The sequence below is a fragment of the Triturus cristatus genome, chromosome 2_1 (assembly GCF_964204655.1).
Source record: "Triturus cristatus chromosome 2_1, aTriCri1.1, whole genome shotgun sequence".
NCBI lineage: Eukaryota > Metazoa > Chordata > Amphibia > Caudata > Salamandridae > Triturus > Triturus cristatus.
The window spans coordinates 980,372,471-980,387,593 of record NC_140581.1 but is presented as its reverse complement, the minus strand read 5'-3'; the positions used below and the strand labels follow the sequence as shown (position 1 = coordinate 980,387,593).

General features: G+C 43.1%; 1 protein-coding gene across 2 annotated transcripts in view; it reads left to right on the top strand.

Annotated features, from left to right (window-relative positions):
* The window catches only part of RIC1 (RIC1 partner of RAB6A GEF complex), a 730,678-nt gene that overhangs the window by 396,249 nt on the left and 319,306 nt on the right, over positions 1 to 15,123 (top strand). For both annotated transcript variants that reach the window (XM_085634197.1, XM_085634186.1), the window contains exon 5: positions 14,637 to 14,779. In XM_085634197.1, coding sequence (XP_085490323.1) covers positions 14,637 to 14,779 — 143 coding nt within the window. The remainder of the gene's footprint in view (positions 1 to 14,636; positions 14,780 to 15,123) is intronic.

Here is a 15,123-nt window from a genome sequence, read left to right as displayed (position 1 = left end):
CCCTCTAAGTACTTCCCCCTGGCCGTCTGCCTGACACTATCTGCATCCCTTACACCTTTTACCATTCCCCCTCTAACTTCCATTCGACATTTGACGTGTGTCTTGGCTATGCTTTGTTATTGTGTAATCACTGTTTTTCTCCTATGTTTACACTCGGCTCCTGTAACTGATGTAATTTTTGTAACCTGTAACTCGCTGATCCTCATATAAAGCACTCTGATACCTCCGGGTCTAGCCAGCGCTATATAAAACTCTGCAAATAAATAAATAAAACCTGGTATATACAGAAATACAACATCAAAGTCTCAGCAACTATTGTAAAATAGCACAGGAGGTATATCACATCCTATACGAGTGTTTAACTTACAATCCAATCGTTATTTACATCTTACCAAAAATTAACATGAAATAAGACCGTATCCAGGGATGGCTTATCACATGTACCATCCATACTTGAAAAAAAGACATTTAATTCTGCCATATGCACTTGTTTTTCTAAGGTAAATTAATCATTCACGAATATCCTAAGGGCGCTCCACAGCTAATATGCATCAGTCCTTGAGGAGAGATCTTGATTTGTCTCTTACACTTGGGCATTTGTCCAATCTGTGTCTAGCCTCAGTAGGCCATCTCCTAGGGTCTTTGGTCGATCTGCGCTGTTCACCTTGTGAAAGTCCAGGCACAAGTGACCCCAAATCTGCAGTTGTGAACTTTCACTATCAGTTCCTGTAGTATCCATGGAGATTATGGGAGCCTAACAGCCTTAACAGTTCTCCAGTCCTCAAATTCCTTATTTTTACTATCCATTATTATGAACATAGTGGCGGATTCCAACAGTCCAAATCTAATGTCCTATTTTTTCAGACCCAGTCTGAGCGCCAATAATTTTGTACCTTTCTGATTTTTATCATAGGAGAAATCCTGCGAGAGGTAGATCTTGTGGTTTCCATATTGAAATGGTCCATGATGGTTGGTATCAGTTAGGAGCTGTCTAGCATGGTGATGTTTATGGTTCAGATCTTTTTTCTATTCGTTTCTTAACAAAATAACATTGCATCATCATGAGCATTCAATGCTCCACTTCGTAGTTCAGTGCGAATTTGCATACCATTTCCCCAAACTACCCCCTCTCCCCTTGGAAACAGAGTGTTGAAAGATGTGAGTGTTGTGATCTCACATATTGCGCTCATCCTCCTAGTTAGTGCTCTCCGAAGGTGCTGGTGATATTTTAGAAGCAGGGAATAATTGTTCTCCGTTTCATTAATTTGTCCTGATATCTGGTTCACTGTCGAAGTCCCCAGTGAAACACCAGGGCAGGTCCATCTCCGGCTTCTTGAGCTCAGGCAGGAATTCTTTAATGAATCCCATCCTGTCCTCCCCTTCAGGGACCCTGAAAAGCTGAGTAGTCCTCTGGCTTCTGTCCTCAAACGCTTTCTTCTTGAGCTTTCAATGCAACATGATTAAAATCACTAAAGGTAGTACCATCTTACAATGCCCGTCATTAGGCATTGTGGTTGTATATAAAGCATTTCAAAACATTTCAGTGACTTTCATTAAAGCATGTGATAATTCACTGTTAAATTTGTGCCTGTCTGTAAAGCAGTTTGGTGATCTTAATTGCTGCATTTAATGATTCATTGTTAACTTTGTCCTTGTTGAGAAAAAATCCGCTAAAGAAAATGCACGTGTCTTTCTTCTACTGTTCACATGCTGCAGCGCACCTTACGGCCCACCAACAAGGTTCCCACACTCCAGAACATTGAGCAAAAACCCCAGTAGCCCTGTTAACAGACCAACATTCACTTGGGAGAGCTGGGGCAACATTTGTAAACCCTTTGGTCGTTCTTCTTTGCTGACTGCTGCTCTTCTGGCAGCCTCCAGGGCACTTGCATATCTAGTTTTAATAGTGCTTCTGCAGCACTATGGAACCCAGGTATGCAAACTTTCCATTATGCAAACTTTAGGGTCCACCCAGAGCTGACTTTAAAAAATGGACTCTGCCTGCATGCATATGATTAAAGGTCTTTAAAAGATTGGTTTGTCCTGATTATTTGGTTTGTTTTGTCATGTATATTCTTTTTGATTTTGAACCTTGTCCCAGGCCTTTTTCACCAGTTAAATTTAATTGCCAAATTGTAAGCCCTGATGGGGGAATGACGGAGTTGGGGGTGGGGGGGCAGTTGTTGGATTGCAGACTTTGTTGCATGTAATGATTTCCTATTATAGTAATCCCTTCACCTTATGTAATCGCCAACCAAACGAGGCACTCCGAAACAAAGCCTTAGTCTGCATTTGTTGTAATTAATACTCTTCTGCTGACTACAGCAATATTTGGAAAAACACTCGTCCATGGACCGGGTCAAATTGCGAAAAATAAAGCAACATGAAAGTTATTTTATATTTTTGTTCTCGCTCTCTCGCTGACGTGTTCATTTCTGCTTCCCATTCCTCTTTTAGGGTCATACTTCCTCTTAAGTATGCCTCAGTTTTCGAACTGGCATTTAAATTAATTATCATGCTTCAACCGGCTGTTCTGTTAGGTACTTTATGTGATATTTCATGGGTTCGAATGGTTGTCATATCACATATCTAATGGATGAAATCTTTTGCTATCGTCTGCATTCCTGCCACTGTAAAATTCTTAAGGGAGTTGATTTTCCACTGGAAGGCACTTCTTAATAGTTCTAAATGTGAACTGTACAGTCGGTCTCAGTTCGCAAGGAGTACCTGTTTGTATGTCTGTGGGAAGGCGTGCATGGCCATTGTAGTTCTATAAAACCACATAAAAGAAGATGGATACAAGTTTCACTGCCATTTGCTACTCTTTGTTGAAGACGTGTTTTTCTCATTGAATTTATAAAAAGAAGAAATTGTTAAAAACATTTATTTTTATTTGATCTGTGGTAGTTTATTTCAATGCCCTAATACAGGTCTTAGAACAAAAAAGTATGGGTCCTGAGTGCGATCTAAGCAACAGAACAAGAGGTTTATCAGTTGGTTTGGAGTATCAGTCACCTTGGTGTCTATTGCCTACAAGGCTAGCACGTTTCCTTCATTCCAGGACTAGAAGAATTCTCATTCAGTTCAGGTCAGTTTGCATGCAGGAGGTTCTGAATATTTATGTCTTGGTTCTACCTTCATTTGCCTTGTAGAATTTCAGGTTCTGTATTAGTCATAATTATCCACAGTCGATGGAGGTTCTATTTTATTCATCCTTATTACTTGCTATCCTCCTCTTTTGTCGAGCTTTGAGGCCTCCACAATGGACACCCTTCATGATGTAGTGCCTGGCTATGCTTTTGCTACTGGGGCCTCGACCGTATTACTTTTGTAGGCTTTTTAAGGCAATGTCTCTGCACTCTGTACATGGTTATGAAGACCTGAGATGACACAAAAGGAGAACATTGCAGTTTGAACAACTTTCTCCCTTTGGAGAAGACTTTAACACTTATTTAATTAACTCTCGTTCCTGAAGACAGCAAGGCGTTTTTCTTTTTAAAACTGGTTATGCCCTTTGCCCTCCCTGTCACCTACTTCATGTGCTGTAAATCTCTGTGGTGTCCACAGAAATTCTGAAGTACAAAAACTGCTGGTTACAGTAGAACTTTTTCCATTTGTTAACTGAAGCTAAGCTTTCTACGCTTGCAATCTTTCTGTGGAAAAAGGCAGATTGGTTCTGTTTTGTAAGAATTTAACATTTTCAACCAGCCTAGAAATAGTTAAAATGCTCGCTCTGCCCTCAATCTTGTCATTAGCATGGCAGAGAGCTTGATTGAGCTCCATCGGCCTTCAGCATCTAATTTTCTCCTTGAAATTCAGGAATTGCTAACTTGATTTCTCAGATTCTTAGAAGGTTGACTAGTACAAGGTTCCAACTTTTTGCTTTGTATATGGCTCTTGGGACTATATTTCCTTGACTCAGAGTGGACATTTACCAATTACTGTACATCTGAATAATCAAAGCACCCCACTGGCGAAGAATCAGGAGGATGGTTCTGTGTTATTAGTTGTATTGTTTGGATAAAGAGCTCTTTGGAAACTCACCCACAAGTTATTTTTGATTCTATGTGAAGATTCACTTTGCCTTGGCTGTCATGGAAACCTTGCAAGAGATGACCTTTCCTTGACACTTCAATCCTAAAGGGTCCCGTTTCCAATCTATTACGCCTTCAGCTGTTATACATTCTGTTGGCGAGCTAAAGAAGCACTGTGTCATGTTCACAGTAGGATGTAGCGCTTTCTTTCAAACCTTTTGAAGTTTGACGCTTAAAGCTATAATTTTGCCTTATAATTCTCAAGAAGATGATTATCTTAATCAACACACACAATGTGTCTAACCGGTATGACATCACAAATATAGGTGCCCCATACTACTTTTACCTATACAGTCAGTGGCTATGTGGGAGTGGATGGTTGATTGCTCATAAATGATCCGGAAATGCTGATCTTCACACTGTTTTCTTTGGTGTGCATGTAAACAACTGAAGCTTCTTTCTTTATGCTCTTCACAAGAGGGAGCTCACTGAAACTGCCACATCCTGGACTTTCCAGGCATGTGAGTACCCAGAGTTCTCTATATATACAGCTGATGAGGCCAACTTGTTTGGGTAATATCTATAAACACACAAAAGCTAATGTGATGATGCTTGCAATAAAATCTAACCACTAGCAATCTATCGGGTAGCATTCCAGCCTATCAGTATTTTGCCCACTGTGCCTTCGGCCCGAACATCAAGCCAGGTCCTCTTTGAACTGAAACACAGGCAATACAAGACTGGTTTCGCCCTTACTCGTGCTCTTCAGTCAAGTTTATCTTGGTTCCAGTGATAGTGAGCGAGGGACCCAAGTCTAGGACGTGGCCTGTCAGTTTGGGGCTGGACTGTTGGTGTCTGCTCTTGCCCGATATTAGTTGACTCTTGCTCAGATAAGCAGAGTTGGAAGTGGGGAGGGGTATTGAGGTATGGGCAAACCCTGTGGAAGTGCCGCTCCACATTAAATGGTAGAACTTACTGGAGAGCACATTAATTGGTGTCACACCAGTTTTTCCATAAGCCAAACCTAACAAGACTCTGAATTGTGTGCACTATATTTTGAATCTGATTGTTGAATAATGTTGAATTATTTTAAGTCTTTCTATTGACTGTCAGAAGCATTGTTTAGAACATTACGTTCTAGTTCCTGTGCATGTTGTTTTTTAATGTAAAGATTAACTTTTTAAGAATACTTGTGCTTGCTATCACAAAGTGATGAAATGGTCTGAAATAATTGTCAATTTCCCTTTTTTCTTCTGATAGATGCCAATGCAATTTTATTCATCTCTGGGGCTATTTCATTTGGGCTACCTGAACACACAATGAAGTGTATGTTTTTCCATCTGCTCAGAGTAGTTACGTGACTGTTATGTGGATGCTCCCTGGCAAGCTGCTTTGAGTTTTTACTCATGTTCTGAGAAAGGCATGTTGGAGCATCTGTCACATAGATTTCTTTGCCATGATATTTATTTCAATAAAAAATGTAATTTCTCTAATCGTCTCAACTAAGCTAGGTGTGCTCCAACCCTCCCCGCAAAGACGTCCAATTGATTTTGACCTATTTATGTCTTGCCATTGAATTGCTTTTTGACCCAACTGGTACTTGCATTGGTTTGCCTCTTCACCCGATCTTCAATTAAGAATAGTCCGAGGACTAGACCCATCTGTTAATTTTAGAAGTATGCATCATATGGTCAGATTGTAATCTGCAGTAATGGGTGTGAGTGTAATATGTAGAAGCCGAACATCTAAGTGTTTTCTGAAACGCAGGATAGAAATGAATACAGGCACTCTTTATTCGACCACTAAAGGTGGCACCATTTCTACCTGTCCAGTGTTTACACCTCTGCATCAAGGCGTTCTGCTGACCATCATTCCAGGAAGACTGTGCTGCAAATGGCAATGAAAGCAACACTAACCTGTGATGCTTTCTTATTTCTTGCTTATTTAAAAATCCAAGGTCAGTTTCCAAATGGTTTTCGGGTTATTATAATCTCAAATGTGTGTAGGTCAGTCAACTCTTTCAAGAGCTTGTTCGTTGCTATTCATATTTGTGAGAGATTTAATTTTGGAATCTAAATACTGTAAAGCTTGGTATGCAGTGACAAAGAAAAAACCTGTGTGTGTATATACATTTATTCTCTCAAAACGCTTTGTTGTAGGTAATTTATGGTTAATGTGTCTCACAAGAAATTGAAAAACTGCATACATCCACTGAGAAAGCCAGAGTTAAAGTGAAATTGTTTACAATTTTCAGTCGAACAAAACACCGAAATTCGTTAGTTATAGGAAAACATAACCTACCCCCAGTGCCCCCGTAACCTCGCATGTGATGTCACTTATGGCATCATCGGTGCCATGACTAGTGTCATCGTATAACACCTCATTGTGTCCTCATGGTGTCAGCCCCCTCAATGCAGCTGCGCAGTGCGGTCAGCTATACAAAAAGCAAGTTGTGGATGCAAGGCCTTGTCAAATTCAATCTCCGGCATCCGTCCTTCATGCCACTGAGCTCCCTTACTGCTCATTTACTGCTCAGGGCCTTAGTAAGTGAGCACTGGGCTCAGACCTTGAGCCTGACACCGAGCATATGCTGTGCTCAGTAGCACTGGAGAGCAAATGTTGGGCCTTCAGCGAGACCCTGCACAAACTCCATTCTAACAAAGCTACTGTGCCTCTACTTTGGCCGTGAATAGCAGTTTCTCAGTCTTGGCCCTTTGGCAGCTACTGTGCACTTTGCAAGACAGTCATTCTTGCACAGCAATCGGGGCACTGAACTTGCCTCTCTGTCAAGCATATGCAACACATGGTCTTTGAATGTGAATAGTCTTACTGTGAAGTTTTGGGCTTTTTAAAAACTTTTTTCAGGATTCACAATTAAAATAAATGCATTTAAAAAAAAAATCTGCAAACTCTAGACTGGGTTTCTGAACTAGACCTGTGAGTTCTACAACAAAATTGGATGTCTTCTTTATTTTAGGGCAGTGTCTGTGCTTTTAAAGCCCCCACATCCCTTTACCTCTACCCACCCCTTGACCCTAAAATAACAAACATTTTATTTTAATATTTTTAATTATAGATATATACGTACATATACACTTTCCTTGAATAAAGCTCTACATGGTAGAGGATGCACAATGTATTGAACTTGAATGCTCCCAGGGTCTCTTGTCAGAGGACCTACTTAATTTTAATGTGGTGATATGGAAGGCAGCGGAAATGCCAGAACTGCCTGTATGCTCTGAACAGGTTAAAGCTAACTTTTTCGATGGAAATCCAGTTTCTCCACATTGAAACTCTCGCTGCCCTTCAATGATTGTTACTGCTTGGAAGAAGCCGGTCTCCACTCCAGACCATCAGCTACGAAGTTGCCCACCACCATTTCCCAGCTATGGGCACTCCAATTTATTTTTACTCTCTCCCCTCGCTTGAGGGCCTTCCATCACAAACTTCCTCATGCACCATACTTAATCCCAGTTAGTTTTCACCAGCGCCATCTGATAGTGAGTGGAAACTGATTGATGTGATGGGGAAGGAAGTGTTCTGTTTGAAAAGCCTGATTGTTTGTTCCAGCAAGACTTCATGTCTTTTGGCTCACTAGCTCTATGCCCTTTGGGAGATGGTGCGGATAGTGGTTCTGTTATAATCATTCTAAATATATTTTCTCTTTTACGTACCCCCCTTTTGAATTATATATGATCATTTATTTAGGTGTATAGTTGAAATATAAATGCACATTTATTGTTATTCATTTCAACATGGTAATTCTTTCTGCTTCAGTATATTCTTGTTTTTCTATACGGTTTGAATTGTCTTTCCAGTAATTGTTTTTGAAACAAAAGAACAAGGCTTCATAGAAATTGATATCTTAATTTCTCATTTATTGTTTTTAAACAATATATAAAGTTTCACAGAATGCAAGAAGTGATGGGTTAGGAGAGTTTTACAATCATTGTTTATTTCGAAAATGTTCAACAATGTTCATTCAGAATATATAAACTGGAATAGAGCATTGTTAGATAAAGATGAACTTCATACCATGGATTGGAGACTAAGGGTCATTGAGTTACGTTTAGCTTAAATAGACTAGGGAAATGAGTGACTGGGGTTGCTTCAATAAAGAAATCATACAATATCGTTACGTTTCAATATTTCTTTATTTCTTATAATAGTTACTATTCATATTGTGTGCATTAAATCTTGAAACTAGAATAATATTTTTCTTGTGTGTGCCTATTCGTGATGAAAGAGGGGTTGACTTCCACTAATTACCCTTGTGAAGTCTTTCTTACAAGCCTGATTCTAAAACACAATTCACTCAACTAATACTCAATGGGTTTCAGGGTGTTTGCAGTCTACTGGGTTCTCTGTCTCATGTTGGTACATTGTCCTTAGAGCCAGATGGTCTACAAAACTAAATTCTGGTCTGTGTTTGCGCAAACACCAACCCTCCCTTTTTTTCACTATGGCTGAGAACCCTGGCTTAGGGTTCACCCTGGATGATGTCAACAGTATTCTTAACAACCCCCCATTACTGGCTGACTTCAATTTGGCAACCTCGATCGCACAAACAGCTGATTGGGACAACCTGAATGAGAAAAAGCGCAACCGGATAAGAACCATACTCCACGGGGTAATTCTCACTGAATATCTGAGGAATAACACCGCGCCAAGAGGCCTGATAGTCACGAATGCCCCTCGCATCTTTCTAGAAGATCCCATCTTTCGGAAAGATTGGGCCCAAATAGCGTGGAGATGCACTCGTGATTGGATGATTCTAATCATCCAAACATCCAAACGCCTCTCGGATGCATTCCTTATCGAAATACAAACCACGGAAACGCATTTCAAAGCCACTCTCTACTCCTTCAAGAAGAAACTAGAGGAAACCAACAAAGAAATAAACGAATACAAAGAAGGCCTCACCCAAAGCAAAATCACCAAATTTCAAAAGGATCTCAAAAGATTCTCCTACACTAAGACCTACCCCTACGCCGCAGCGGACTACCAACCACCCAATCGGGCGGACATGTCAGGGGCATCATCAGATGAAGACTCATCCGGAAGCAGCGGCTCCAGCAATAGCAGCTACCGCCGACGCCAGCAAGGCAGAGGGGGCTCCATAGGATGGCAACAACCATGGACCCCGGGACCCCGGGGACCCAACGTACTATACCCACCCATGTATCCCCCAATACACCCACAATTCGGGTATGGCTGGAACCCACCTTTTGGTCCACCACCACCATACATGAACCAAAACCAACCACAGTCTTTTTTAGGAAGAGGCCGGAGAGGTCGCGGAAGGAGACGCAGAGGAAACACAGTACACTGGCAAGACGACCCTCCACAGGGAGCACAGACGAGGAGCCAAACCAGAGACCAACAACCAGGCCCGAGCACACGCTAAGTCTCATCACCAACCTCTCCCAATACATTTTAACACCCACAGAGGAAGCCATCCTTGAAAAAGGCCTCGGCTATGCCCCCACGACTAAGTTGGATAAATTCAAACTACATTGCGAACTAGCTGAATTCTTTCGCAAACTAAAACTTAAGGCATTCTTCGAGAACACTCCGATTCTCCCTGACCCTAGCGACCAGGGGGACACCACCCTCCGGGTAAAATCTACCTTCATGCCCCCTCCCAGCTCAATTCCACCAGAAATCTTGGTCTATGAACAAGCAGTGTTCAAGGAAATCGAAGCCCTCAAAGAACCCCACACATTCCAAAACACTAGTAGACAAGAACGGCTGGCCCTACAATCATTGAAGAACAACCCTGATATAATCATCAAACCAGCCGATAAAGGGGGAGGCACGGTAATCCTCAACAAAGAGGACTACCACCAAGAATGTCAGCGCCTACTCAATGACACTAAGAACTATGAACTGCTCACTCATGATCCCAGCATCTCACTCAAAGCGAACATTCAAACCCTAGTAGGAGAAGCAGAACAGAGTGGGCACATTTCTAAAAGTGAGGCCAAATTCCTCACCACTACCAAAGGGAAAATACCATACTTTTATACTGTTCCCAAAATCCATAAGAATAGGATCCCTCCCCCAGGTCGCCCGATCGTTTCAGGCATCGCGTCCCTTTTGGAACCCCTCTCACGTTTTTGCGACCACTTCTTACAACCCCTGGTCCAGTCCACCAGCACGTATCTCAAAGATACTAAAGATCTACTAGGACTCTTAGCTAACATTCACTATGACCCTAACAGCTCTTTTCTGGTGTCACTGGATGTGGAAAGTCTGTACACCAGCCTCCCCCAAGATGACACCCTACGCGTACTAGAAGAGGCCCTCAATGAGACTGATTGGCAATACCACACGCCTCCCTCATTTGTACTGAAGTGCGCTACCCTCGCACTCAAAGAGAATTACTTCGAATATGAGGGCAAGCTCTACCTACAGAAGTATGGTACATCAATGGGGAGCGTTTTCGCTCCCAGCATAGCGGGCCTGTATGTCTTCAACTTCGAGACCAAACATCTGCTCAGTAACAACCAGCCACGTATCCCACAAATTAAGTTCTACAAGCGCTACATTGATGATATCCTCCTCATCTGGGAAGGATCGAGCGAATCACTCACCGCCTTCTGTGACTGGCTAAACACGTGTGACCCAAACCTACGTTTCACACACAGTTCTGACAGACACCAGACCACCTTTCTAGATCTCGACATCCATGCAGTTGCAGGAGGACTCATGAGTAAAACACATTTCAAACCCACTGCACGTAACTCCCACCTTCACTTTTCTAGTTTCCACCCTCGAGCCCTCCGTGAAAACCTCCCGTATGGTCAATTTCTGCGACTTCGCAGAAACTGCAGTGACCCCAGAGACTACAAAATACAAGCCCAAGACCTTTGCCATAAACTGCACCAACGCGGCTACCCGAAACACATAACCAAGACCGCAAGTAAGAGGGCCAGAAATCAAAACCGAGAAGGTCTACTGACAACGTACCCCAAAGAACCTACCCCCCCTCCACTCACATGTGTCACCACTTACAACACGGTGACCAACAAAGTTTCCCAGATCATTAAAAAGAACTGGAAGATCCTCAACACAGGCCACCTGAAATGGGAACCTCCCCTTCTCTCAACTAAAAGAGCTAGATCCATCAAGGACACCATAGTATCTACTAGACCAGGGGTCCCCGCCAGACCTTCCAACACGGTGCTCAACGCCTGGGGCCTCCCCAACATCAAGGGGCACTACCCTTGCGGTAACTGCAGCGTATGCCATATCACAGAGACAACCAAATACCTGAACTTGGAACCTGGAAGGACATGGGAGTTACGCAAACATACCAATTGGAACACAGAGAATGTTGTATACCGGATCATATGTCCGTGCAATCTGACCTACATTGGTATGACCACCCGCAAAGTCAAAACCCGAATCTGTGAGCATCGCAGCACTATACGCTGCAAGAAAAATACCACAAAAATGACCAATCATTTCTTGGAAAAAGGCCATACGACCAACGATATGAGATGGGTCATACTCGAAGCCCTGGACAACAACCTTCCCAACATCCAGACCCGCCTCCTGGAACAGGAACAAAGATGGATATATCGCCTTTCCAGCCACATCACTGGTTTGAACGATAATATCCCCTGGAACTGCCTGAGAAAGTCCTGACAACCTGGAACCACATGGTTACGCCTAACCAATAGCCTTTACTCACTACATAGGCACTCCTCCCATCTTCCGTTCCAGTTCCGGCTTATCTTGCCATCTGACATTTCGACTTTCCCACAGGCCCTGGCTCCTACTACTCAGCTGGCCTCAGATGCTCATGTCCACTCCTGTGGCTCTCCCACAACACCATCCTCGTGCATTATTAAGGATTGTCCTGTCTTTATTTAAATCAGGCTCTCACTACCGAGTGGGCATATGGTTTTTGCTTAACTTCCCGCCCTATCATGTGTTCGCATCATCTCTAGCCTCCGCGCAGTCCTGGGTTCAATAAACACCCATCGCGGCTTTTCTCATCCTCCACGCATGCGCGCAGGACTCCCATTGCTCCTCTGAGCAGGCGCTCTCGCTCCTAACCGCTGGAAATCTACCGCGCATGCGCGCTAGCCTCGCGCTACTCTCACACGCATGCGTGGTCCACTCGGCCACGCCCGAGTTTACCAGCACTGACGCACGTACACAATGGAGCTCCTTCCTATTTATTCTACGTTTCCCCTGGGTCCGTCAGCATCCGGGACTTCGGGAGGCCACAGTAGGTGCCAGGCGATGGTAGCTTCACAACCAAGTAAGGTGTCTCCCACTCGCTCACCCTGGATACCATTACTTCCCTGCCTACCTCGCATTCTAATCTTGTTATTTCTTTTGCCCACAGAATTGTTGTAAGGAGCGCCCCCCTCCCGCTTCCTGCATAGCGCTTTCACTCAGCCATAGTGTAATTATCCTTTTTCTCCCTTCCCCTTGCTGTTTCGCGCATTGTGTTCCTTTCCTTGAGACTGTGCCCACCTCATACCTCTAGCGCTTAAGGGCTATATTCAGCCTCTTCCCACTAGCGCATAGTGGGCCTCTCACCATATACACACCTCATGTAGAGGTTTCACGACCATTGCCGGTATAATCACCTGGCGCTATTCGTGTGGAGTTCACCATTTGCTCATTGTAGTGCCGTATTATTTACCACTTGGCACCCCTAGTTCACATAGCGCTTTGCGTCTTACCTAGCATTTCTAATGGTCTTGCCTCCGCCTTTTCGCTTAGCAGCATGATACACCTCAAATGTATGTGTGTCACCTACGGTACGTTCTCTGAAGACAGGTTTGATTATTCACAGCACTTAAAATCTATTTGAATGTTGCCTGCAATCCAGGGCACCAATGTAACTCTCTTATGTGTCTTGTGTGCTGTCTTGTTTTCTCCCACAGGTTTGCGCCGCAGTGTCCGCTAGTGTGTTGACACTGTGTCCACACACCTTAGCGAGTGTGTAGGTAACTAATATTTTTAATTTTTTTCACCACGTGGCACATCACCTTTTGCCACTCACTATACACTGGTCCTGACGAAAGCTCCTTACTATTTTTATTCGTGAGCTGAAACATGTAGACCCACCACATAGTCAACTAGCAGATAATTATTTCTCCATTAGTTGCATCACATATCTTTTTAGTCTATATCCTGAGCCGCCAATAATAAATCTTCTAATGGCAAGGATTCTCAGCGATATTTTTTAATCATCACCACATCACATTTTTGCACCACACCAGCTCCGCTGTAGTCAGGCGTCGCAGCACAACCGGGGGGCATTCGGCCACCCGGTTGGGGCCCCAATGATGAAGCATGACACCAACCAGGTTGGTGTGTGAGGGGCCTTTTAACCCACTTCGTGGGTTCCCAAACATTGCTTCATTTTGACCGTACCACACTACATTGGGTCTGTCCACCTTTGACAAAGCTGTGTTTGGGAGAGACATATTAGTTCCACTTATTTCGGATAATGTGTGTGGACACCTTGCCAAAAACGTTTTGTTTAGCCACTAAGCAACTTCTCAAATCGGGTGTTGACACCATGGATTTGGATGTCAAGTCCTTTGGTTCCTCCCTGCCCATATGTAGGAATGATTGTTTGCGTTCTACTAGCCACTTGGGAGATGTTCTGACATACCTGATGGATATGTCCTTTAGAGGCTCCTGCCTCTTTGGTGTAAATGCAGATTCAGCCTTGGAAAGTTTTAAAAAGTACACACTACTGCTTGCTCTTTGGGGCCTTATTCTTTCTTCTCAGCTGTTCCTTCAGCATTCAGGGAATCTAGAGGCCACTTGGGAGCCTGGCCTTGCGGTCAACGCAAGTATTTCTGGCAGCTATATGTATTCTCCCTTGACTATGACGTGTGTAGCGACATCAGGTGGTGTTAAGGCCGCAGTATTCCTGTTCCTCCCCTTTCCTGGCTTCTCCCATCAAACCATTTTTCTTACCCTGTAAAAATGAGCTAACTTCCTGTCTGATCCCCATACATTCTATCATTATAGACTGTTGGGTCCCTCAGATTGTATAGGGGTAATCTCCTCCCATTACAGGTATTCCTTCCTGTCATTCCTTTTGTTTTTCTTTCCCCTCAGCTGGCTTTTTTGTATTCCCCTGGTGGGAGATTCATGCCTTCCTGGTTAAGGGGGAAATGCAGCTGGTACTTTAGAGTGAAATTGAGCAGGTTCATACTCTTGATTTGTCCTCCTTCTCAAGAAGGTTGTGGGTCTCATCCCATTTTGGATCTTTGTGCCTTTAAGCCCATTCTTCAGTGGGAGATTTATCATGATGTTATAATAATTTGCAAAGGCTCTTTAACCCTGGAGTTTGTAAAATGAATTGGGTCACTCGACCCACAGGTTACGTGTTTTCATATGCTGGTCCTGCCATCCCACAGATGTTTTTTTTGCATTTTAAAGTGGACTCCACTCTGCAGTGCTGCTGTATATAATGCCTTTGTCACGTTGTGCCCACATTATGGGCACAACTGTGTTTGCAGCATAACTTTGTAGGCCATGTTAAATAATCTACAGATTGAAAGTACTGTGGTTTGACTGTATGGTGTTATGGGGCATGCTAACATTCTGCTTATATAGTTTGCAGTCTATGCTGGAAGATCTCCTGGTTGCAACTGCTGATGGAGTGCTCCACCTCATTCACTGGGATGGAATGACAAACGGAAGAAAATCCATCAATCTCTGTACAGTTCCATTTTCACTAGACCTGCAGTCTTCTCGAGGTAATGTTCGATTGTGCAATGATAGTTGAGATTGAAGGAGAACTCGTGAAATTGAAGTGGCTTGCATATTTTGAAACCAGTTTTGTAAAACAAGGTGTGTTGTTTATATTTTTCATTTTACCTTTCACCAATTCCCTCATCAGAAAACTCAGATACTTTGAAACTGTCCATTTGGAAATGTAGGTGTATTGTTCATTGCCATTGCATGTCCCTCACGTTCTCCCTTACTGGTTTCTATTAAATGCAGTTATTGTATTCCTTTGGGCCTGTAAGTTGGTTTTGAATATTCTTCCAATAATAGAGCATATTTGTAAAGTGCATTCTCACTCAACAACTGAGAACTT